Below are 27,375 nucleotides of genomic sequence, written 5' to 3' on the forward strand. Positions count from 1 at the left end.
ATTTCATTCCCGCCCACGAAGGAACGAGGGGTAAAGTTCTCGTCTGAATTGGTCGGTGGGCTCGGGAGCAGATTGGCCGAGGAAGAGGATATCGGATCCACTTTTGCTCCGCAGGCATTTAACTTATGTCACGAGTTTTCGAGGATGCGGAGAGCACGAGCAAGGCACAGAGGGGTCTTCGGTGAAATCTCGACGCCGCCCCCCACTGTCTCCCCCTCCCCTTTAAGGCCGGTGCCATGCGCCCGCGCGCGCTGCCAGGTTACTGTGGCGACGTAGGAAGCCCCTGTTCACTCTCGCGTGCTGTCCCTCCCCGCTTCCCCCCCTCCCACCCAGCTGCCGCTCGCGCTCTTCCTCGCTCCGGCTGCTCCCTCCCATCGCCCAGTCAGCTGCAAACATGGCAGCGGCCGCTCGCAGGCTTCCCTACGCTGCGGTGGCGGCTCTGACGACGAAGCGGAACGGTCACAGGTGAGGGGGCGGGAAGGGTCCCGGTCGGTGGACGGGGAGGCAGCCCGACATCCCTACCAAGGCCTTCTCCCTCTGTTTCGTCCCCGCGGCGGCAACAGTAGCGACTTTCCCCCCCCCCCAGCGTGGAGCGTCTCTGGAGGCGGGTGGTGGTAGAGTGACGGCTCGTCCCCGCCTCCGCTTTTGCAGAGAAAATTGGGGTGAGGGGACCGGGTGTGTGTGGGAGGAGGGGTGGGGGCTTGCCTGTGAGGCCGCGGGAAGAGTACCTGTCCCCCAACGCAGAGCCTTAAGGTCGGGCTTTACTGCCGCCTTTTACTTCTTCGCGTACTTTGGTGGCGACTGCCAGCCCGCCCCTTTTCTCTGGCAAAGGTGTCTCTGAGCACGTACAGACTGCACCCACCCCTTTTGGCGTGGCTGAGTCAGCGGGACCCATATATTTGACCCTCGGGAGAGTCCTTAGGCAGCCATGAGATTATGCTCGGAGGGTGAGGGAAACCTGCTCTGTACGACTAACCCAGCAGGGCAGGCGCTGTGTACTCTGTGCGCGCACTGGGGTTGCGCGTTTCGCTTTTTTTTTTTCTCTCGTGCCCCCCCTGCCTCCCATAGTGGCTTTTCTGGATGTCTGCCCGCACATCTTAGGATCGAACCTGCCTGGCTTCCTTTAGCTGTTTCTCCAGTAAAGCTTAATATCTCTGCAGGCTGGTGGCTGAATAGCAAAGTCATTGCCATTTCACTTGGTTCTTTCTCAAACTTTCCCAGGCATAAATAAGAAGGACCGGTCCACCTTTTACCTCCTCCGTCTCCCTCCCCCCTTCCTCTCCCTCCCGCCTCCACTCATAATGTGGAAGCTCAGCAAGAGCAGTAAAGTCCTCCTGGATGATTCACCAGAGGAAGAAGACAGCCATCGGCAAGAAACGCCATCTCCACCATTGCCAGCAGGCACCTTTTCAGCTCAGGTAAAAGTCACCAGAGTGCTGACTCTGTGGCTCATAGTTCTGCCCTGGTGGTTCTGTCACCTTTTGTTCTTGTTCAAAGAACATACTTTGTCTGCTTTTTCTCTTTCTGGCCTTTACCCAGGCCAAGCATCTTGGCTTTTTTTTTTTTAATAACTCTGATCTGGCATTATGAGTAATCACTTTCTGTTCTCCTTGGATGCCTTAATAGTGAGTCTTGTGGCAAGAAGGAACTGGTATGTGCTACTGCTGTTTATCCTCTGAAAAGCTATTTTCAATCTTTCCCTAATAATGCCCCCACTCGGCGGTGCTAAAGCTCTGCTGCATGATTAAAGAACTTTTGTCTGTGCTTTTGAATGGAGGCGTCCAATTATATTTTTAATTAAACACAATGAGTAAAATCACATTTTATATTGGTAAAACATAACAACAAAATAAGGAGCCATCAAAGAGAACACTGCTGAAATTCTCAGAATTATATTCAAAACAAGGAATCTTAAAACTTGAGGTCAAATTTTGTTGCACTTAAAATCTTCAGGTAAATACTTTTATAGTATTTATAAAAGACTTTTTATAATTCAGATTCTACATAATCTTCATTTTAATAGCACTTGAAGACATGTTTGTGAACACATACATTTTGAACCTGTTCTTTATTTGTGTTCCGTCTTTAAAAATCCTGCAATAGCTTGTGTTAAGATTAAAAGAATATAAGATTTTTACATTATTTTTCCCCACTTTTTCTGAAATGTTAATTAGTTTATGAAAATATAAAATACAGAAATATAAAGAGAAATGAAAAATGGGGAAATAGGGAAGGAAAAGGGAAAGAGGAAAAACTGTTGGAGAAAAGGAAAAGAAAAGAAAAACATTGACTTCTAACTCTCTTTGGCACAGTAAAATAAAGTAATAATATACAACCTCAGCTTTTTACTGTTATATAATAATATATACTAGCCATTTTTACAACAAAAAACTTATCAGCAAAAGCCCAAATCAAAGTTTCATTTTTCCCCACCTCAAGAACAAAGTCTAAAAGCAGTTTCCAAGTAGAAATAAAATTGTGTTCTTTTCTTTAATCAGAGCAGTCAATTTAGTTATCTCTGCTAACCATCAACTTTTGCAGCTATTTGTCCACTGTGGGGATCAAAGAATCCTTCCATTTTTGTCCATAGAGTGTTCTTGCTGGTATCAGCATATATAACATCTAAAGTTTCATTTTAAAAAAAAAACTGTATTAATTATTCATATTACTTTATACTAACATAAGCTCCCTATTGTTTAGCGAAGTAAAGTTTATTTAGTATTCCAACTATAGATGTGCAATTTTAGGTCCTTAAAAGGGAAACATATGTACAATGTCTAATCTTCTCAAAATTGTGTATCATTATTTCAGATGGGCTTGGTCTCAGATTCTATGTGGAATATTGCAGCTTTATATCCATTTATTTCAAAGTCACTCCTTTGAACTTAATGGCAGTTACAATAATGGAACTTTAAAACGTGCTTATTCAGGCTTGCAATGTAAATTATACTTTTCTAGGTTTCTGATAAAATTATATTTTAACAGATAATAGGTTTGTTTATGAAAGGGGAATACTGTACTGTAACAACTTTTATAAAGTAAAATATAGGTCACTTGAATGTGAGCTTAAATATTTTATTAATTTAAACACAATTCATTTAAAATTAAATGAATTAAATGTCACTTGAATTATCTTTAAAAGAGATTAATTTCTGATGAAAATAGAGAAATGTAAAAAATATATTGTCCAAGCAATTATGCAGAACATTTAGTGATGATTTAAGATTATAATTTTAAAACATATAATAAAACATCATAAATTACTTATTGCCATATTAAAAATTCATAAATATATTCCATCCTTCCGAGGTCAGTAAAATGAGGACCCAGATTGTTGGTGACAATAAACTGACTCTGTAAACCGCTTAGAGAGGGCTGGAAAGCACTGCGAAGCAGTATATAAGTCTTAAGTGCTATTGATATTAGCAGTTGGTAAATAATATACCTGAATAAATTATAATTACAATAGAAGTAAGTTCTCAGATTTTTTGTAGTTGGAGTCTGTTCAGTGCAAGCAACATATTATCCCAAATTACTGTTTTATTAGTAAGAAATAGGCTCATCTTATTTTGCAAAAAGCAGTTATTTTGTCATCTTCATGGCACTTTTGATGAAGTATTGATGTCCTTGCTCATTTCACCATGTGCTTTACCTAAGTGCAAATATTATTAACCTTGCATTCTGAGCAAATGAGGTGCTTGTTTTCCTTAGTTAAATGAAGACTAGGAAACAGCAGTGGAAAACTGAAAGATACCTTACAGCACCACTTTGAGAGACCTGCACCATTTTTATACTTCCAGCATAAAAGACCCAGTAATGCAATGTAATTATTAACTTTAACTTGGTCATAACTTTATTAAATATAACAGCTTTGCCTGAAACAATATTCCAAGCTTTTAAAAAAACTGGAAAAGTTCAACCTTGGCTTTAATTTGTAACAAATAACTTGTTTGTTTGTTTGTTTTCCTACCTCCCTACCGTAAAGAGCTCTAGTATTATCTCTACCCATGCTCAAATTTTTTTAGCAACATGTCGTACAGTTTTCTGAGAGATGTAAGATATTAGCTCTATTATTATAACAAGAAATAGTCTGTTTCTGAATGTTGACGTAAGCCCTTCCCTATTTAGGGATAGTTACAGGCTATGAGGTCTAACGTGATTTTCCTGTATTAATTTGTGCTTTAAATGCTGCCTGTAACTTAGTGTTTGCTTTCTTGTATTCATGAATTGCTAAGTACTCTAAAGCATTCAGAAAAACATCTACATAGAGACATACAGTCTCATGTGAGTCAAGTTTGACTTGTATTGACTTCATGAACAGGCCTATAGTGTTCATGCAACAATATGGAGTATCCATCTAAAAAGGATACCCACTTTAACTGAATTGCATGGTTTTTCTCCCAAATGTGATAGCTACTGACTCTTTCCTGGTTGGCCTATTATTCCCTCTGTTGATCACGTGCCTTTAGGTGGGTTGTAATTGAGCATGGATATGTTTACGTAAAACATTTTAGTCTTTTTTGTTTAGGCAGTGGTGGTAGCACCTCAAAAAGCTCAGCTTTCCTGCTGAGGAAATTGAGGCCATCCAAAGAACAGGTGAATATTTGGTCACTGCACACGGGAAGCATTCATGTTTGACCAGCCTGATGATTTATACATTTTAGTTGTGATTGAGTTTCTTCCGGATACGTGGCTGTGGTTTGACACTGGCTACATATATAATATTGCATTTGAGTAATAGAGGATCTAGGAGCCTAAAGACTGATCATGTCCATCAAGGCCACAAGCGCTCTTATAAAAGTAATAGAGTTGGTAAGGAATTTTTTTCAATGTTATTAGTTTCCTAAAGCTATATTTTTTATATTTTATGTACAGATATTTCTGTCATATCAACTCTGTAGTGACACACTTTCAGTTTCTGAGAGATTAAAGGGTGGGATCAAATGCCCAATTGACACTATAGTTAGAAAGAAATTGACCCTGATTTTATGAAAGGAGGTACCATTAACATTGTTAGGGACCTTGTTCCTGTTATATGTCCTTATTGAAAGTGGATTTGGGAGTATTAAAGGCATGGAATTTTTTCTGTATTGTTTGCCTGCTGATCTCAATATGCCTGGTTTGAATAACCATGCAATTTTATAAGCTTTTTTTTACATGCTAATAGTAACATAAACCTACTTTTTTACTTTTCCAATGTACATTTTTTTAAAAATATATCTGATTTTTCATTTATTTGCTCAGAACACCTATATATGGCCCAATTTCCTTGTTGTTCAGCATATTTATGAAATTTATTACAGTAATTCTACTTTTTATTAAACCTTTTCATCCTCTTTACTATCTTCCTTAATGCATTTAAATCATACTATAATTTAATGGCCTCAGCTTTATGAGAATGGATTCTTTCTGAGAGGTCATATACTCCAATATTCTTGTCCTTAGTTTTGATTAAGTCTTGTTCCTTTTTGGAACTATTTCTTCTGTCTTCTAACAAAGGCTCATTAGATATCTGTCATCTTAAACTTCCTTAATATGAAGATTGGATTTTATCCCATTTTAAGCCACTTTTTCTCTTGTAATGGCTAAAGTTTAAGACTATTCTCATGTGAGATGAATTTTTGAACTCTTTGATCAAAAACATAGTCATTTTAATAAATTGAAGACACATGCTTTGTGTGCAATCCTGCATGTTGTAAGCATTTCCTTCAAAGGATTTGCACAGTCACAGTACATACAATTAGAACCTGGATGCATAGTTGCATGCACAGCTGCAGTAATTCAATAGAGATCTACTGTAGCAGTTTCTGTGGGACTTTTTCATATTCTTGTATGCACTGGAATGAAGAATTACAGGATTGCTATCTATTCTTTTCTCATATTGGACATAACAACATTAACTCAGTAAGATTGTAGCTGTTTCATTTGTGCTTGGTTCAGAGTTTCTTGTTAATGAATCATATCTATAGAATTCTACTTGTATACCATTTGTGTTGCTAAACTTAACAAAAATATAAAACGTTGAGATACCTCCCCCCATTTCAGCCTGCCATAAACTGTCAGTGATCTGTCAAACATGAATAACTGCACTGACAGGAAAATTTTTTTTTAAAAAAAACTCAGTCTTGTAAGTATTAAAACTAATTAAAAGTATAAAAATTATAATTCTAAAGATGGACTGCTAAATTAATAAAAGGAAAAATAAAATGACCCGAAATATTCTTTGGAGGGTCAGCATTTTGCCCCCAACAATCTGAATGGGAGGCTGAATCAACCTTGAGCCGGTCAGGATTGAACTCCTAGCTGTGGGCAGAGTTAGCCTGCATTCTAACCACTGTGCTATCACTGCACCACCACGGCTCCTAAAATGATTACACTTAGATTTTACATTAATTGAAGAAACCTTAGTATATATACTGAGAGAAGTAGATAATGCTTTTTCATGGATTTTAATAAAGAATATCAAATGAAAAGAATGAAACCAATTTTATAGAGTATATTTGTACACTTAAATAACTGATATAATTTGAGAAATAAACCTTTGGGACAAAATACAGGTAAACTGAAAATTGTATTATATAGGTGTGTTTATCATTTCATTTGTTAACTTCAGTGGTAGGACCTGTGCAAAAAATTAAAGTTTAGCTCTCCTCTCATAGGAGTGTTCTGTCCATGGTTCCAGTTCTTTCCATAGTTTCCTTCAGCTTCAACTCCCATCTTTTGAATAAAAAATAAAAAATATCTGCAAGCTAAATAAGCTAAATACCTATAACATTTTTATAAAATAGATTTTGGAATTGATGATTTGGAGGGTACTTTGTAAATTCAAGATACTTCCCTATTTTGGTGGCATTTAGTTTAGTTAGTTTACTTTCTTTATTGTCATTGCACCTCGTACAACGAAATCAAACACCATCTTCAGTGCACAGCATGACCATACCATGAAAATAAATACAAACACACATCCTTCACCCTTCACACATTGAACCGGAAACCCCTGACACCACACATTTGTGTACATTATTTACTGTACTATTAGAAGGAATACTATTCTGTTAACACACACTTTAATACCTATAAAAAGGAAGAAATGAGGAGTTGAGAAAATACATCAAACAAAAAAGATGCTATGTAATTCTCTGTGGAAAAAAAAATAAGCTACCTGGCAGGGGGTTGCTGTTTGCCTTTATGAATCATCACTTGTAATTTTTGCCCTACTACTAGTAATTTAGAAACAAAAACATTGCATTCCTTATGAAACAGTCTATATATTTAGACTATTTTGAATCTAAAATGCTACTCGGATTCTTCATCAGAAATAATTAAATAATCCTGGAAATCTGGATTTATATACTGATCTTTTACTACATCTAAATTCTTCCTTGCCTTTTGGACATGTAATCTAAGATATTTTACACCCTTTTGAAGTTATGCATGAACTAGTTTTTGCTCACCTTGTTTTTCCTTCTTGCTCAAAAAAATTAGATCTTGCACGGAGGATCAAACTTTTCTGATTTTTGTGTTGTAGTAATGAGCCACCGCTGAGATTTTCCAGCAGTTTCCATCTGGAAAGAAAATATTTTCTTTTAAGGACTAATTAAATATTTTTAAAAGGCTGGAAATAATATATATTTTTGTATTCATAGTGTATAGTCAAGAGTGGCAGTTGCATACAAGAAGCCTTCTAGCAGAAGGTAATAGATAATTTAGTTGCTATTTGTTGCCACTAATTACTATTCGGAGGCATCCTTTTATGAAGAAAATTCTCTTAAATGATTGTTCTTATTTTCTGCTTGGGAAACTTTTGCTTGGAATTACACATGCCAAGGTATCACAAGCTAAACCAAACACTGACTTTTTTTTTAGTGTTCAGTGAGATGTTTTTATCTTAGGCAACTACAGCTATCTAGCCCTTCCTATAAAATAAATATCTTTCTCATGTTTCTAATAAGGATTAGAGTTGTGTAGTTTTATTTACAAAGTTTTATATACCGAAACTATGTTTTTTTTCATCACAAATATTTGTATGTACAGATGATTTGATATTTGTAGATTTGTGAATCCAAATCTTTCCTCCTGAGCCTTTTTTTAAAATCTCCCACATAATGATTTCCAAACAGAAATTGGACAAAAGTGATTAAAAGGGGAGTTGCAGGAGAAAGCAAGTAAAGAAACAAAGGTTTAATTTTGACTAAACAACCCATGCCCCATTGAGACATCATTTGAGAAATATTTCCTTACCTGAACAGTGAAACTGAATGATCAAGGATAGGCAGAAAAGCAGTGGGTGAAATTTCCAACTCTCTACTAGCTTCCCAATTGCGTTTCCTTGTGCGAAGCTAGCAGGTATTATCAAAAATGTTCTTTCCTTCCTTCCTTCCTTCCTTCCTTCCTTCCTTCCTTCCTTCCTTCCTTCCTTCCTTCCTTCCTTCCTTCCTTCCTTCCTTCCTTCCTTCCTTCCTTCCCTCCTTCCATGTTAGCCAAGAAATTCTTCAATGACAGTAATTAATGTTTTAAATTTATAGAAAATGCAAAAGACATATAAATTATATATATGAGTGGGAAATGTGTGTGTCTATGTTTAGGAAATCTAATTATTACTTCAAACAGATTTCAATCAATCTAGCAGACTTCAGTTTTGACAATATGGGTTTGTAGGATTGTATGAAGTAATTTGCATTTCCTACCACAAGATAAACAATGAAATGAATGATTATTAGTTAATATAAATGAAAGAGAGGAAAAGTTGGCTTGAAGTTTAATCTCAATATAAAAAGAGCTGTGTTCTGGTTTAATTAATCCCTTGAATACCTGTACATTTTAAAAGAATATTCTAGAAAAAAATATTTGTACATTCCTCTAGAAATATTGAACTCACTGGCACAGTTACTGCCAAAGTTTGAAAGCTTGTTAACAAGGTATTAAATGGCATAAGACAAACTGAACCTTAGGAATGCTGAGATAAGAGTCTTATCCTTTGAATATTTAGTGAAAGAAATACAGTAGTTTAACCAGAAAGCATAACATTAGGTTACTAGCTTAAATTAGGTCACTAAAATATGCAATGTGGGTGTTTAGTTGCATGCATGGCCTCTGAAAATTTACAAGGGAAGTATGAATACATACATATAAAATTGTGCTTTGTCCACTGAAATGAATTCAGAATTGTTTCAATTAAAGAAAGTTCATTTGAGTATGTAAATCTTTTGATTTAAAGTTGAGGGTATTTGTAAACTTGCAAACTTCTCTGTAAGAAGCAGTCCAGATTTCATTGTGGTGGTGGCGGCGGCTATTTAATTTCACTTGATATTTTTGTTGCATAGTTGATTATATTGTTCGCAGTGAGAACTATGGGCGTGAGCTAGAACTAGACTTAAATGGGAAGAAGAATGGCCAGGTTCTTCTTTTGGCATAATACATTTGCCGCTTCATATTTTATGTGTGGCTTACCTCAAAAATTGATAGAAAACAAAACCTATTGGATGCCATTTCCTTCAGAGCCACATTTTTATTAGAACTCTCACTCTTTCTGTGAAGCAGGCGTAGCTTGTCAAGCAGGCTTAACCTGAGCAACTTAATTTATAAGATCTATCCTGGGGGAACATGCTGCCAGCATAAAAAGGCGCTTTGCAAAATATGGTGCTTAAAAATTTATATCTGATTTGATATTAATTATTATGAAGTGTGTTAATATACTAATATAAAGTTTGTAATTTTTAGGGAAGTAATTCAAATTGTTCTTTGCTAACTATTAGTTACGTACATGTGTGCGCACACACATTTTTATTTGCTACTATAAATAATAAAGCATTTAAGCCCAACGTTTAAACATAAGTGTGTTATCCAGTAACCTGTAGTGCAGAATATCTGGTGTCAATCATAATCCTAATATCATTGCCCCCCATCTCTTTCCCAAGAAGAGAAATGGCTGTTGAAATATTTGAAACGTCTAGGCCATGACTCATTTTTTCAGTTATACAATTTGATAATATGAAATAAATAATTTTGGACAAATATTACATTTGAATGTTGATCCTAGAAATAGCAGCATTTTGTTCATATATCTTCCAGCATCAACATATTTATTGAAAGTGGAAACCTTTCTGCATTCACAGTTGCTCTGTTGCCTCTTTGGTCTGGGAAAGCATCTTCCTCTCTAGGAAGGAAATAGATTATATGACTAATATTTGCAATTAATTCTAATGAACTTAATCTTACTGTATTTTTTGTTCCTTGCCTAGGAAAAAGGTTAATTAACTTTTAGCTGTTGTTTTTATTCTTTCATTTTATTTTCCCAGTTCTGCTATTCCTCACAGATTTCTTTTTTTAATCTTTATGTTGTTCTTTATGAGTCTATTTTCTTCCTTGAACCATGGTGCTAATAAAGTAGACTGGATACCAAGCCTGTGAAAACAGAAAACAAGAAGCCATATAGCTTATTTCATAGACACAATTCATGGTTAACCAGATTCTTCACAAATACTTGTCTGCCAAAAAGAGATGAGCCTCATTATCTAACTCTAACACTTTTATTCAACTTCAAAAAATTGCATACACATATCCTCTAAAAGGGGGACAGATCTTACTATGGTTTTCTGTATCAGAAGTGTCCAAATCTAGTCTCAGTGACATAGGGATGGATGCCTATCTGGGATTCTGCCAATTACCATTTATACTCCCTCCCTCCCTCCCTCATTCTTCTGGTATCCCAAGTCTCAAATAGAATAACTTTATTGTCACTCTAAATGAAGATTAAGATAAGACTTGGAATAGAGTTGAAAACCTGTCACGCACACCATTACAGAAGTGTAGGTCATGTGACACTCATTTCCTTGGAGTGTGAAAAACAATTTTGAAAACCTCAGGCAACCATCTTGAAGGAATACTTAATTTTATCCTTTCTGTTGCTAAATGAGACAGTTTCTAAATGATTTTTGCCCCATTTTACGATCTTTCATGCCATAGTTGCTAAGTGAATCACTGTAGTTGTTAAGTTGGTAATAAGGTTGTTAAGTGAATTTGGCTTCCACATTGACTTTGATGACAGAAGGCCACAAAAAGTGATTGCATGACTCTGGGACACTGCAACCATCATAAATATGAACCAACTGCTAAGCACCTGAATTTTGATCACATGTCCCATGGGGATGCTGCAACGGTCATGTGAAAAACAGCCACTTTTAAGTCACTTTTTTCAGTGCTGTTGTACTTTGAATGATCACTAAATGAATTGTTAGTCAAGGACTGCCTATATAATGACTTCTTTATATTTATTTCTATCTTTCACTCTTCGCAAAGCTCATGGATACCATCCCCTTTCTACTGCTGTTCATAAAACATCTGAATATCTGGCTATCATACTATAATTTTTATACCACCTCCCACCTAAGTGACTGTGAGAAGTTTATTTACCTTTAATCTTATTTAGGAAGCCACATACTCTCAAACTGTAACAAAAGAATACATGTGCAAGTGTTGTTTTGATATTCTTTGACTTATATCTTTTGACTTGGTAATTATGAACATTTGAAAAAGATGGGTTGAAACTCTTTGACTAGTTTATCTTTGAAAGATTTTAATTGTAGTGGTATCAATAGCACCTTTTTTCTCTGATCTACAGATAAGTGGATCAATATTGTAAGCTAGGAGTGGGAAGTGTTGCTGTCTGGGTAGAGATAAGTCAAAAAATCTCCAGTGCTTAATAAATCTAGCATGTAGTTGATAGTAATGAAACCTCTATAATTCCAGAAAACAAGGACATCAATTTTTTGAGATAATTGAGCAATTATTAATGCCTTGATTTTTTTTATTAGTTACTTGAAACCTTTATACACTGCCCATCTTGTACCAAACTCTGGGTAGCTCACTTTATGTTTTGAATGACACACCTATGAGGGGGATGGTATAAATTACAGAAATGGGCATACAAAATTTGTCATTTGTCAGTTTAAAATACCAAAATGACCAAGGACAGTGAGGGGGTTTGGTAATATTCCCACCTACTTTGACAATAGAAAATTGCTGCCATTGTGATTGTTGCGGAAGAGACAGCTGGTAGCAGCTCGGAATAAGCTGTTGTTCCATGATCCTAAGGTTGGTGCAAGTAGAAATGGGTAGACTTCTTCCCATGGGTAGACATCGTGAGAAGCAGGGAAGTAGAAGGAATTCTAGCTAGACATGAAAAAGCAAGCTCTGACAGGAAGAGCTCTGGACACAGCAAGGGCTGATTCTTGGGAAAAATATGGAAACAGATGATTTTCCTTTGTTGTCAGTAACATTCTAAATGTTGTTTGTTTTTTCCAAGGTTGTGCCTGATTGATTCTTGTCATTATGCTTCATTAAGCAATTCTAGTAGTGTCTTCAATCTATTTCTTGAGTACAGATATGCTGTGTTGGCATATATGTTCAGATCTTTCTTACTATAATTGTCCTTAAAGTAAAAAATATTGCTGTAATTGTTTTCAACTAGGTCTTCATTGCATCCTGTCAAGTAAAGTCCTAAATATTTCACTGGATCATTTATTATCTCACAGCTAGTCTCTTTTTCACATTTTCTTCTTTGTAAATTAAGGACCTTATTATTATCTTTTTTTAAAAATTGATTTTATATTCAAAAAAGCAACTAAATCTTTTATTACTTTCATCAACTATGGAGTTTTGTGCTTATAGTCATGTTGTACTTAGTACTACATGTTCTCTACATGTTTCAAATTTTTCTCCAGGATTAATTTTGTTTAAGACTTCTAGTAAAAACAGTCTGTTCCAAATTGTCAAAGCCTTTTTCCAAATGTAGAAATATTACCGCTGCCTTCTTTTTCCATAATATTAATTCTATGGCATTTGTGATAACTCTGTTATCTTTCATTTTTCTTTCTGGAATGTAATGTCTGGTTCAGCTAGCATAGCAGTAAATATATTGTAATCAAAATTCAGTGAAGACTTTGGTCTAGATTACTAAGTTTATTTGGGTGCTTCCCTTCTTTGTTCAAGTGGCGTGTGCTTATGTATGTTTTGCCATGGAAAGTAGAGATCTGTTTTTAACAAAACAATAGGAAAGGAAACTAAATATGGACCAAGTACATTATTTCTATGTAATAGTATCTTTATTCAATATTAACCATTCTTGTTATTTCTTATTGATCACAAACCTTTGTTGCTCTCTTGAAATTTATAGTTATTTATTCTTTTTTAGACTAAGAACAAGGATTCATGTCTTCAGGATGAAGTAACATCTTCTGTTTCACAACTCGCAACAAAGGTTTGTTTATTTTTGAGGTGTGAATTTAAATTTTATTTTGGATTTCTCCTGTTGGGGATGTTTTAAGTACACTACTATATATTCAAGCAAGATTCATTTGTTATGTCTGTAACAAGATGATTTATTATATTCTATTAATCTTTGCATTCTTACTATTGTATTATTAGGTTTATTTTTGTTTATATTTCATAACAAAATAAAACACCTCAGTTTATGTTCTTTATAATAGGAGACTGTGTATGACATTTTCAAGTCTAATTTCTCTTTGTTTTGGAGATCTAAATTTTAATGTTACATATCAATTTTTCTGGAGATCTAAATTTTAATGTTACATATCAATTTTTCTGCTAGATAGATAGGTTTCTTATAGGCAAATTTACCTGCTTAATTGGTTTAGTATATGGCAGCATCTAGTTGATCTTGACTGTTCTTCAAATCTAAGCCGGGTCAGATCCAATTGGTACTTATCTTCCTTACTACCCCCCTCTTATTGCTGATGATGATAATTACTCTGTTGCTTTGCATGTACACTGAGAGCTTCTTCACCAGAGACAAATGTCTTGTGCGTCTAATCATACTTGGCCAAATAAAATTATTCTACTGTACTGTACTGTACTCTACTCTACTCTACTCTACTCTACTCTACTCTACTCTACTCTTGTTCTCGTTCTAACGGGGAACTACCTGTTCATTCCAAAGCTGTTGAATAGATTGTGACAGTAAAAAAAATTGGAAGAAGGCAGTAGTAAATTAATTCTACAACAAATACTACAATGAAAATTGCATGGATGAAGTCACCAAAACTCAAGGTTATCTTTACATTGCTATGTGTAAGAACTAGTCCTTAAACCTGCTTTTCAAACTTTCTATATATTAATATTTTCAGAGTTAAAAAACTAAAACTAGAAAACAGATTAAGACTTACAGTATTAAAGAAAATCGAGTTCTATTTTAGTAATGCAATGAGGAAATCTGTCCAAGTAATCCTCAGATATGCCTTCTTGATTTTATTGTGTAAATATTTTTTCTGGACTATTGCAAAACTTAACACCCCCTCCACTCACAAACTTTTCAAAGTTTATTGTAACAATTGTAATGGCAGTCACTTCCTGGGCACTTAATTTTTGAGGACTTTTGATAGCTTGCAATTATCATCTTGTTGTAATGCAATTGTAAAGGAGGAACTTCTGTCCCACTTGCATTGAATGATTCCTCAACAAGAAGTTAATGATTGTCAAATTGATTGCATCAGAGCTAGCAGATGATGCATCCGATGATGCTATGCTGGATAACTATAATTAAATTGTTTCAGCAAATGTTAACATCACAATTCTTTGTTGCCAGAAAACATACAAATAATGCACCATACCTGGTTTGATCATGAGTGCCAAGATGCTAGGAGGTCTCTGAGTCAGTATTTAATAAATATTTTTAACTATAAAAGGAAACCTGTTTTTTGTTCAACATCTGACTTACAGAAATCCAAAAGCATTATAAACAGCTAAACCATGACAAAAAAGGAAAGCTACAAGAGAATTCTGGCAATGTGCCAATCCATACATAGAACCCTACTGTTTTTTGGAGTGAATCAAACTGAAGGCTAGTATTTGGAGGCTGGCGAAGTAAATCTTGGTGGTTGCTAGCATTTTTCCCTCCAGAAGAATTTGCTAGAGTTTTGCCCTCTGGAGGGAAGGGGATAAACAGTAATGAAGGCCAGCATTTTGAGCATTCCAGAACAGTAATGTTCCCTAGCATTTTTGCCACATTTCAAGTCCATTCTGTGGCACACTGGAGGAATGGAGACCTCAAATCTGGTGAATATGCCAGCAAATTCCAGCAGCCTTGTGGTTGTTTTCTACACTGGGGCAAGGAGAGGCTTCCCATGCATGGTGGGAGACCTCGGCCCTCTTCCTGCCCTTATTAAGGGTCCTGGGTCCTCTCCCCAGTGCTCCACTTAAGGTGGAGTGCACAATCATTTAAAGACTGCTATTGCGAGAGCCAGGATTGTGGACTTTAAACAAAGCAATCATGTATCTCGCTTTATGACTGCTTCATTCAACAACTTGGATTATATGCCAAATTGTGGTTGTAAGTAGAGGACTAGCTGTACTATAAACTTCAAAAACACTTCAGTAGATAAGTGGTCTGCTGCTTTTGAATATTTAAAATTTATGAGAATGCGAGACTGAAAATCAAGTATGGTAATCAAGGACATGTCACTAAAGTAATATCTGTAAGGAAATGAGTTGGTCAAATGTGTATTGACTGCGGTTTCATTTAATACATAAATTATTGAGGCCGCATCTAAGGAAGCACGCTTTCATTCTTCTAACCAAGTCTATAGATGTATCAGTATATTTTTGTATACTGTTGATGCTGTAATTTTATCTGTGGCTCCAAAAAGCCCTAAGAGAGCTTTGCAACCACCCCATATGGCAAAAAGAAGGAATTAATTTTAAATTTTGCCCAGACCAAAACCATCACCTTCTCTAAATATGCAACAGATCTTTAGCAGTTGGGTGGACACATTATTGACTGTGGATTACTTGGTACACTCTGATCTTAGTTGTTTCCTGGCAGATATTTTATTATTCAACTAGATATCACTCTCATTGCTAGTGGGTGTTGAGTTTGCTTCTTGTTGGGGTGTGATTTTCTCTTTCATAGTTCCTTGATTAGAAAAGCAAGTCTGTTGAAAAGTAACCCATACTAACCAAGTGCTTTATTACCAAAATTATATCCCAACTATCACAAGAGAAGCTGAGTATGATTATTATTCAGATGAGTACAAACACATTGCAGCAACCCAGAATACCAGAAAAAGAAAACAGCGTCCATACAACATCTGCTGACAAAATGAATACCTATGCCACTTTATCAAAAAGTGCCTGATTACTCAAGCCACTATAGCGCAACCAAGACAAGCTATGATAATTCACTGCCATACATCAGAAAAAGTCTATAGAGTATTACAACCTCATGGCATCACCATGGCATACAAACCAACCAAAGCCCTCAAAAAAATCTTAAGTAAACAAAAAGACCCAATAATCCAAGAAACAAAAACAGGACTTATCTACAACATACAGTATAACAACTATAACAGCCATTATAGCAGAGCACATCCATGAACAAAAAAGCACTTGAAAGGCATGATGAAAACTCCTTAATCTCACAGCACATGGACAGGCTTGAACGTTGTTTCAGTTGGGAAATTGTGAGCATCCAGGTCAAGCTAAAAAAGATTTGGGGAATTGCTAGACCAACTCTAGACAAATAATCAAGTAGAAAGCATACTTAATGAGGGAACCACATCCACCAACACTGTACATAAGCAAACTCCACACTCAATATCACCGTGTGTGTGTGTGAGAGAGAGAGAGAGACAGAGACAGAGAGAAAGAGAGACAGAGAGAGAAACGAGACAGACGAGACAGAAAGAGATGCTTATGGTTACATTATGGATTTTAATGTAAGCCACCAGAATCACTGGATGCGAGTTGAGTGACCATATAAATTTGTTTAATAAATAAATAAAATAATAGCAACGATGATGCACTGGAATAGCTACAAGAAATATTATTGCCTGCAAGCAAGAACTGGTGGGACCATAAAATAAAGCTAAATGAAAAAGCTGAAGTATTCTGGGACTCTAGAATTCAAACCAAATAGACACCTCAGACTTAGCAATTGTCAATACAGTAATAAAAAAAAGACGTGGCAATACCTGGAGACAGCAGAATAGATGAGAAAGAATTAGAAAAGATAGCAAAATATCAAGACCTGCACATAGAAATAAAATAACTCTGGCAAAAGAAAGCCAATAGAAATAGGCACCTTGATGCAATCTCAGAATAACTGAAGCATTGTATATTGGCATTGACAAATACACCATCAATCAATTGCAAAAGACAGCTTTACTCAGAACAGCTTTCATCCTGCAACAATACCTCTAAAACTATCCAACATTAACACGTGCCTCTCTCAGATCCTTGGGAAGAACTGAGTAAGTCTATAAAAATTCCAATTCCTGTCTGAATAACTGGCTGACTGTGATGAACTATAATAATAATATGATTAACAATATTGTAAATGGTTTGATATTTAGCATATAAACAAAATATTTCATAATAGGATTCAGCTGGTTAACAATTATGAATTTATAGATTTCATTATATGTCTTTGAATATAGAAACAGAGATCTACTAATGGATAAACATAGTGATACCATAGACTATGCTTATGCAGCATATTGAATTGCAAAATGCCATGTAGCTGCTTTGTGAAAATGGTTCAGAAGAAACCTGCCTTTGTTTCTACTACATTTTTAATTACTATTTTTTAAAATAATTATTTTATAATTAATTATATTCAGTGAACTTAATAAAATAAAAAGCTTTGAATCTATGTAGATATTACATCTTATAATTTCAAAACCAGGTTACTGGTCATGTCATACAGGTAAAATAGTTATATTTAAAATTTAATAAAAGCTTATCTTTTAATTTTTTCTTATCTTTTCCAAAGATATCCTAGGCAATCTTACAGAGTTAAACTAAGAAATTAAAAGTGATACTATCATGTGTACAATAAATCTATTACTATTAGCAGTAATAAAACTACCATATTTCCCTGAAAAACTTCCATGGCCCAGTTGCAAAAGGCTCAAGGCCTGGTAGTAGCCCAGGGTTTGAGGACCCCTGACAACAAAACTTTTCTTTCCACTAAGGAGTTTGTGTCTTCTTTGCTGTTCTTAAGTTATCATTAATACAATGAGCAGGCTTTTTTAAAATCCTCGGAAGCGCTTTTGAACACTTCCTTTTGAAAGCCTATTTTCCCTTATCAAAGCATACAGTTTTTTCATGTTTCCAGTGTATACGTTGAGACAATTATCCATTGTTTAGTAATCATGCTGTAGATATCTTTGGTAAATGTTCCCTGTCTAGTCATGTCAACTCTAGGTCACGGTGCTCATCTCCATTTCTTGGAGGGAGGGAGCCAACATTTTCCAAAGAAAATTTCCATGGTCATGTGGCCAGTATGATATATGTCAGAGGTGCATAAAATGCTCTTACCTTCCCACCAAAGTGCTACCTATTTACTCGCATTTGCATGCTTTCAAATTGCTAGGTGGGCAGGAGCTGGTGTAGGAACAAGAGCTCACCCCCTCTTGATGATACTTGGGTCTTGAACCTGGGCTGTCAGCTTTCCAGCTGGCAAGTTCAGCATCTTTAACCACTGAGCAATCACGTGTTAAAATAATAAAAAATAATTTAATAAACATTAGTTTATGAATTAAAATTCCTCTGCATATAATTTATTACTATCCTAACTACTTTGTTTATTTTATTATTGATTCTTTTTAGTATAATAAATCGAATGACCATTGCATTTCTTTCACTCACAAATATACACCTTTACTTTTTTACTTCTGAGACTGTATAAATTTCATAAAATAATGAATTTCCTTTATTTTCCTTGAAATATAATATTTTCCTTTAAAGATTTTCATATTTGAAAATCAGTGGTGCTCATTAAATTATGATCACTTGTTAGAGTTTTTTTCCTGATCATTGTGAATTTATTCCATACAGCATATAGATAAATAGGAGTGATAGAAATGTAAGAGTTCAATTATGTGCAGTTTAAATTACAATATATAATCAGTTCATCATTTATGGAAGGTCAACCATTAATACAGCATCATACTTTCTATATATAAAAGATTGAATATAAAGTCACTATTGTAGTTAGGATCTGCAGTAATAATAAAGTGTATTAAATAATGTATTATGTAATTTAAAATATTTAAACATTCTCAAAAAGTAAGCCAAAGCTTTTCTTAAAAAACAAAAAACAAACATTATATAAAAGTATATATTTTCATGCTAGATTTTTTTTCTAAACAAAAATTTAATTGTTCCTTGATAAAACCATTAACTTACTAAAACAAACTAGCGATATTATGACATACAATTATAATATATTTTGTCTCATATGGTGCATTTTAAAAGGGTATTATGAAAAGTGATCGCTTAAATAACAGGAATTTCATTTAAGTCAAAATGTATTATTCTCTCCCAAAATGCATAAACAAACTAAAGGGAAACTGTTTTAACATTCCAGGAAGAGGCCCAATTTAAAACTTTTCTTTGATATATAGTACATCCTGCAATAGAATTTCTGAACATTTCCTAAAACAAAAGTTGCTACCAGACAAGACCGATTTAATTCTGTTAAGAAATTGCTTCCCTACATGTATTTGTTAATCAGAAACATCACTAAAACAATGGCTCACAAATATTTAATATATGCAGTATTATAGTATATTATAGAAGAGTGAGGACTCAGTGTGATTTAGTGACCATATAAACACTAAGGTGTTTTTTTTCACCAAGGGAGACCAGAAAAAGAGGAAGAGCAAAGGAGAATAGAATGGGATGGTTCGAAGTTCTTTTATTTTAGTTTTTTAAATCCCATGCTCTACTGTTTTACTTGAGATTCCTCTTGTCACATTCAGTTAAACATTTCTTCCTAGGCAAATAATGTATCATTTAGATTAAGTGTAGAAAACCAACAACCTTGAAATTCTCTTTATAAAGTTACAGTGCTTCAACATTTACAAAATTTGTGCAAAACCCATTATAATCAGGAGATTTAAAAAACTGATTAAGACATAAAAATGGATTCTCTGCTATATTCCAGAAGGCACAGTGTGGCATAGCTGGACTCTTTTAAAATGGCAAAGTTCTGGCTTGTTATGATGAATTGATTTCAGACAAGAACAAGGATCATTTATTTCTTTATATTTTTTAGACTGCTGAATCTCAAATGTCTTTCATCAGTATACAATAGTGTAAAATAATTCTCAGAAAATCAGAATAAACAAAAAAGCAATAATGCAAATAATAATGTTTAATGTTTATTTAATAATTTATTGAACTTGTATGGCACTCTAATTTCACCCAATTTTGGGCAATTCACAACAATCCAATTAGCAGAATAATGATAGTTTTCATTCCCCAAATGTGTTCTGGGACAATTCAGTCTTCAGTGGATTCTGAAAAGCCAGTAGTGAGGATGCTGGCCTGACATCCAGAGGGTAGCCATTTTATAAAGTGAGGCCCACATCTGAAAACCATTGTTTGTGTCCCTCTCCACATACACACAAATATGAGAATCAGCAAAAGTTTTGGTGAGAGTTATGTACTGTGCAGATAAATTGGATGTGCTATCCCCATACAGGGGAGGCTGTAAGTCCGTAAATGCTAAGCCATATAAATATTTATGGATTAAATCGAAGACTTTGAATTGCACAGAGAAATTTAATAGTGTCCAATGCAATGATTGTAAGACGTGTTACATGTGAGCATGATGAGTAATTTGATAATTTGTTTGCTGTATTTTGCACCAGTCATACTTTCCAAGTTGTGTACAAAGGCAGGCTTATGTAGACTGCGCTGAGGAGCTTAGGTAATGATGTTAAGTATAGTATATAAGTCACCACTGGGATAAACACATGAGCCATCATGGCTGGGGCCTTCTGTTTCAGGGAGAGGCTTCAACTTGTGCAGCTGAAGCTGGACAAAGTGCTTGCTGGCCATAACGCAATTTGCTCTCTAGGAATAGCTATGAGATCAAGAGCTTTGCAATCTGCAGATATGCCCTTTCAAGAGAAGTATATTCAGAAGTATTACTGAAGAAGATTAAGATTCATCTGCACAGAGAGCAACTTGTATCTTACTCTGGGGTTCAATTTCAACCAGACTCAAGCCTCTACTGGTTCAAGACTTCTGGTTCAACCTTGTAGAAACATAACACCTGAGCATCAAAGTGGACTCCTAGGATAAACACAATGGATACAATAGCGACAGTTTTAAAAGATGCTGAAATGTACCACAACATGGGGGTGAGAAGTTTCTGATTCTGATCTGGGTGAATAAATTATTGTAAGCAACACCAGGTTTTAAATTGCTCTGAGATGGTTATTTATAATAGTTATTTGTTTTATTTATAGATCTAAGCAGATAATTTTTTCTAAAGCACAAATTTAACATATCTAATTCTTGAGCAGTATACATTTAAAAACTTACAAAGTTACTATGCAATATTTTGATTAATGACTAAAGTATCGCTATTGTTTTCTGGGATAGGAAAATTAATAAAGTTTTAAATTTAAAAAAAACAAAGTGTAATGAGAATTTGGCACTTTAAAGTTTTTTAAAAATATATTTTAATTTGAAATTATATTTGGAGGTCAGTGAATATTGTGTACAGGTAATATCTCTGCGAACAGCAGACTGCCAGTCTCCACTTTAGACAACAAAAGCATTGGGCTGAATCTGAATCTCATGTTTTTCTTAGATTCTTTAAAGTGTAAAGCCAAAAAAAAATCAGCATAGAAATATTTTAGGAAATGTAAGGGTTTATTACTCTTATTACTGCATTATAATTGCTTTAAAACAAGTTGGAACTACAATACAATAGAAATTTCAAATTATATTAAAATTATGAAAGAAAATATACTTTAACCATTAAACCTTTTCTGCAGTGTTGCCATATTTTATATAATTATTTATAAATATTTTTATTATTATTAGGTTCAAGGTGCAGGTTTTCGGGGTTGGAAAGAAGTAACCTCCATATTCAATAAAGATGATGAACAACAATTATTAACAGGATGTAGATCTCCAAAATCTAAAGGGTATGTATATAATGTAGTGCGAAATGATACTAAATGTAACAGCCTATCTTGTAGTAAGTTTACTCAAATTATTAAAGCTAGAATCAAGGCAATAAATCAGAAAAAAGTAACTAAGATTCCAGAAAATTAGACAATATACACTTAAATTACTGTTTTTCATAACAAAACTTTCTGTTTAAAGATTTATGTTGAATTGGAGCTGTGATTGTTATAGATGACTTGTGCAGAAAAACTGGCATTATTCCCAATAATACAGCTACAGCTTCCAGTTCATAGAAATTGAAGGGCTTGCAAATTAATTACTTTTAATTTTTACTATTCTGCTTAATCTTATATTAACCCTTTTTGACTTTAACCATTTTTTTAAAAGATGGAAATCTAAAAATAAATATTTAAATGAGCTAAATATATTCAGTGAGTGAAACTTGAACAATAAGAGGAAGATATTGGAAAAACCATCCTAATCATTATCCTTTATCCAGAGATAAAACAATGTTCATCTACTCTGACCCAGACAATTAAGTGTCTTTCTTTTTCATATGATTTCTAATAAAACTATTTATTTATTTATTTATTTATTTATCCAGAACAAATACGAAACTTAAAGAAGATTTAAAATCAGAAAAGAAAGGTGGATTTTGGGACAGCTTGGTGATAAAACAGAACACCCATTCCAGGAAACCCGATGAGATTGAAGGATGGGAACCTCCTCAGATTCCTGCCAGTGACCACCTCAATGATGCAGAAAATACTCTAAGTGACTCTTCATCTTGGTCAGGCTGGGAAGATGCAACCAAAGGCTCAACAAAGTACACAAACCTGGCAAGCTCAGGGAATAGTTCAAGGTGGAGTATTAAATCAGCTGGAAGGTTGGTCAGCATTAGGCGACAAAGCAAAGGTAACCTTACTGATAACTGGGAAGAACTAGAATGATATAAAGTGTTAAGTGTGACAAAGTGGAGCATTTCAGCTTCAGTGTATTCCATGTTTTTTTTGCAAGAATAGCCAGTCTGAATCTGGGATGCATTTATAGAATACATCTAGAATATTATGAACCTGTTCCACAAATGCTAGCACAAACCCAGAATACTTGGATCCACCCAGTCCATAGGAAAAAGTGCAAGTTTTGGTCTGCATGTATCTGCAAAAGATGTGGAATATTCTAAATATTGTTTTAGATTAGATGATTTATGTATGTACTTAAACCAAATCAAAATACTACATCTTTTTGCAGAACTGCATTATTCAAATTCTTTAATAGTTGACTCATTGGTTTCTTAGACCTAATATTTCCTCACTGAACAAAATTCAACACCAACTTTGTGCCTATAATTTCCACATTCACACTGTCTTATCATCTTGAGTTGCTCTTTAAAAACTGAAATGGTTGTATACACTGGTTGAATATTGACTGTGTTAATGTAAGATTCAGATTTCTTGAACTTCAGGTAAATTTTTTGAATGCTTTCCCTGTTTTGTGAAAATGCTAGTTTGTAGCTGATACCTCATTGTTCTGGCTTTATAATGGTCCCTAATAGGGACATTTTGACCTGCCCAAATTCTGTTTTTTTTTCTAAAATACCAAATCAAATATAAGGCAGAAGAACACCAAAGTTTTTCTTCTGTTGCAAACATGCCACAGATGCATGTTTGCAATAGGAGAAAAACTGTTTCTGTATATTAATAGTGCTTCTGCGTATTGTGGTGTTGTACTATTACTCAGCTAAAGCAGACGTGCAATCACCCTGAATCATATACTGCAAACACAACTCAGATGTCAGCCTAAGCACAAATTCTGTCCTTACAAAAGTAGTTGCATATGGTTTGACTCCACTTTGTAGCAAAAATAGAAGCAAGAACTCCTCATCTGAGCAAATTTGAATAATATGGAAACTTTTCAGATTGCTGTTGCTACTCAGCTGAGTCATTGTATGTATTACCATCATTGCTGATAATAACGTTGCATATTGTGAGGTATTTTTAGGCTGTTGTATTATTTAGAAAACTAGGAAATCAAGCCTTTCATAAAGTCCGGCCTATAAGAAATGTTATCGCTCAGTTTATGCACAATCCTTTTATAGATTAATTGCTTTTCAATATTTGTCCTTGCATCCTTTGTCCACATGATCCTCTTTATCTTTGCTGCTATGTAAGATTTAATTGGTTATGCTCTTTCTTTACATCTTCCTGGAGACAAATTTCTGTCTTGGCTGTCTACAAATGCTTATTTTAATTTGCTGTTAACACAATTTATTTGCTAGCTACTGCTAAATTTATTACTGAAGAATAATAATTTTTCATAGTGCAAAGAAAATAGAAGAAATGTACTCTTGACATTAATGTGGGAGTTCTTACAGGATATTTTTATATATACATTTATTGAAAATTGTTACGTGTATGCGCTTAGCATGATAGAAGACACTGTACTTTTGTATGCATATGTGCCCCCGTGAAAGAAGAAAGAGATGCAATAACTTTGTTGGAATAACTTCCTTCCACAAGGAAACACATTTGATAAATGCTTTTTTGCATTCTTCATTATAAGCATCTTTTCCAGTCTTTTGATTGCTTCATGTATGAAGTTCCCTTAAAGACTAGAGATTAAAACTTGCTAAAAATTATTTTATACATAATACAGTGGAACCTCCGGTCACAACTGTGATTCCGTTCGGTTGCAACCCAATTTGGTTGTGACAGGAAACAAAATTGACTGTGCATGCACAGACCCAAAAAAAAATGGCACGGAAGGGGAAATTGCTACAGCAAGGAAAATCGCTGCAGCTGTATTTGGTCACCACCTGAAGATATGTTCACGACCAGATGCAAAAATTTTCTGAAATTTTTGGTCGTTAATCAATTTGGTCATGGACAGAAGTGTTTGCGACCTGAGGTTCCACTGTATGACCTTGTGAATGGAATCCAGTAATTTTGAATTGGAGAAGACAGTTACAGTTAAATGAGAAGCTACCAAAGAGCCATTGCTCAGCTTACTACTAATACTACTGATTTCAAAAATGAATAAAATATTAAAAGTGCCTTGAATTATAATTGCTCTAGAAATGTTTGGTTAGAGAAATTTACTTTTTCTTCCTCATCCTTAGAAAACTTTGATTATTTTTTTATTTCAGGTTTTGCAAAATGAGTATCTAATCAAGGATGGTAGCTTATTTCTTGCCTCTTAGTTACCAATCCTTACTTGAAACTGATATTGAGCATGCATGCCACTGCTTATAGAATGACCTGCTTAGCAATATAGAAACTAAAAATCTTCATTCAAAATTTCTTTTTTAAGGATCAGGTTTTTTACAGGACTGTTTTATAACTATGCAGAATATTTCCAAGATATAATTCCTCCCTACTGGTAAAAGCTTCAAATTATATATAAAAAATGAAGTATCATACTATACAGACAAAATTTATGGTTACAGTCCAGAGATACAATATCTCTGTCATACAACAAGATTTTAAAGCCTTTGTCCACCAAGTCAGTACTGTCTTATGTCTTTAAGCATACAGAATTTTTCCTTGCTGCTCTATTGCACTTCAAGATACCCTTATGCCAAGCAGTATCTTGTGATCAAATGACTTGCATGCAGATTGTAAAATTGTGGTGAAGTAGGCTGTCACAACCAGCTTGAATCCTGAAAGTGGACCATTAACAACTTTTTTGCTTTTTGTTTTTTTTTCTACTGACAGTTGTATTTCAAGTAATGGCATTGGCCCTATGTTGAGGAATGATAGACATTTTTTTTTCTTTTCAAACACCAAATTGTAAACTTGTAGCCTAAACATAATTGCTATGGAAGAATGGGATTTTATAGTATTATTATAGCTGAACTAAGAATTTAGAAAAAGATTTGTTTGGGCAAATTAAAACAGTATCCAAACCATTGAGACTAAAAGTATATTAAGAACCCTTTCAAGTTCAGAGAAAACTTTACAAATATGCATGTTCTGTTGAAAGTGATTTACTGACTGATTATGCTAGTGTGTATCCTAATTTCTTTAAATTAATTGAAAGTAATTCCAGAATATAGCCATTTTCTTTATGCAAAGACTTTTTCGGTTTACAGTTTATGGAAGATGACCATACAAAAGAAGCAAATGTATGTTGGCATTGAGATCCAACAGAGAAACAAATCCAGGAGTGCAACTTAAAAGAGTCAAATATGTATTCTTATTTACCATTTATCAAAACCTTTTTATACTGTGACAAATAGAAGCTCTGCCTTGTATATGACACCTGTCAAGTGCCTGTATTTCACCTTGATGTCATTTCTGTGATGTCCAGATTAATTCCATGTATAATAATATTCACACATTTGTCCTATATTTATATAGACAAAGATGGGTAGATTTACAAAACTCAGTCCTATTGTAAAACGAATTCCACCATCTGCATCCTATGTGTTGGCTTAAGCTTTGGCAGTATTAGTAATGAATTGTGATGATGTAGCTAATCTACCTGAGAAGCAGAACTGATATGAATGGTTTAGCCCCACTGTTACAAATGCTATTTTGTTCATTGGCCACAGTCTTGACTGGCAATACTTTAATACAATCTTCACAAAACCCATGGACCACAAGTTATTCCTCTCTGACTAGCACTTCAAATTATATATTGAGTGATGGCTCACCATAGAAATTCTAAAATGCTATCAGTTGCTCTTCTGGATCCTTTTGTGTGCAGTAATGTGCAATATGGTCAATTTGGTCTTAATGCTGGATCCCGTGTGCTTCGGAAGTAAGAAAAAGGTCAAAAGATTACGCCTAAAGTGAAAATTTGAGATATATAAGTTATTGCCTACTGTATTAAAGCTATAGAACTTCTTTTATAAACACGCACAGATTTTATCAAAAGTTGAACATTGTTACATTGGTTTCTGTATGTTTAATATCAAAATTCATGGGATATAAGTGTCCTTCACTTTGGCTGGTTTATGTCCATGTTTTCCTAAAGCAGAACTACTTAATACTTAAAGGCAATGATTAAAATTTTAATATAATTTATTGATGTGCTTTTGTAGATTTTTAAAATATAATTTTCCTTGTGAATATTTGCTTGACAACTTATTATTTGTATTTTTCATATATCACTACTTTGATATGTGTCAGTCTTTCTTTAAACAATCCATACCCTTTTTCTTTTTGTAACTATTTGATTTAACTATATTAGTTTTAAGAACATTGCTTGAAAGTTGCACAAATGTAACTGTTCATACGTTGTTCATGTTGCCTTTTCACTGCATCTATGCATAATACTTGGCTTGAAGTCAATGAAGGTGAAATGCTTTATGTGACTTTAATTAGTCACTTAATGCTCATGTTTCCTTTTCTGTATTTTATTAGTTTTACTTAAAAATAGTATTTTCACAGATGAATAAAAACTTAATTAAAACCAAACTAATGAAAA

The 27,375-nt window shown here is 34.5% G+C and overlaps 1 protein-coding gene and 1 long non-coding RNA gene across 2 annotated transcripts in view; one reads left to right on the forward strand and one right to left on the reverse strand.

The window, feature by feature from the left end:
• LOC148127804 (uncharacterized) overlaps positions 1-8,337 on the reverse strand; it is a 74,325-nt gene extending 65,988 nt beyond the window's left edge. The window contains exons 1-2 of the long non-coding RNA XR_015740113.1: positions 8,242-8,337; positions 7,455-7,565 (exon numbers count right to left, since the gene is read on the reverse strand). This is a non-coding gene — a long non-coding RNA (uncharacterized LOC148127804). The remainder of the gene's footprint in view (positions 1-7,454; positions 7,566-8,241) is intronic.
• TDRP (testis development related protein) lies at positions 1-27,375 on the forward strand. The gene is made up of 5 exons (XM_026695225.2): positions 1-465; positions 1,222-1,418; positions 13,193-13,258; positions 21,859-21,962; positions 22,550-27,375. The coding sequence occupies exons 2-5, from the start codon at positions 1,302-1,304 to the stop codon at positions 22,893-22,895; spliced, it is 633 nt and encodes a 210-aa protein (XP_026551010.1). The 5' UTR covers positions 1-465; positions 1,222-1,301; the 3' UTR covers positions 22,896-27,375.

The sequence above is a fragment of the Pseudonaja textilis genome, chromosome 1 (assembly GCF_049901715.1).
Source record: "Pseudonaja textilis isolate UNSWEBS1 chromosome 1, rPseTex1.2, whole genome shotgun sequence".
Taxonomy (NCBI): Eukaryota; Metazoa; Chordata; class Lepidosauria; order Squamata; family Elapidae; genus Pseudonaja; species Pseudonaja textilis.

What these genes read in the sequence shown, in the direction of transcription:
- TDRP (XM_026695225.2), top strand. Translation starts at nt 1,302, where the DNA reads ATGTGGAAGCTCAGCAAGAGCAGTAAAGTCCTCCTGGATGATTCACCA. An exon ending in CAGGCACCTTTTCAGCTCAG is followed by an intron (nt 1,419 to 13,192) that starts GTAAAAGTCACC and finishes ATTCTTTTTTAG; the next exon opens with ACTAAGAACAAGGATTCATG. An exon ending in TTTCACAACTCGCAACAAAG is followed by an intron (nt 13,259 to 21,858) that starts GTTTGTTTATTT and finishes TATTATTATTAG; the next exon opens with GTTCAAGGTGCAGGTTTTCG.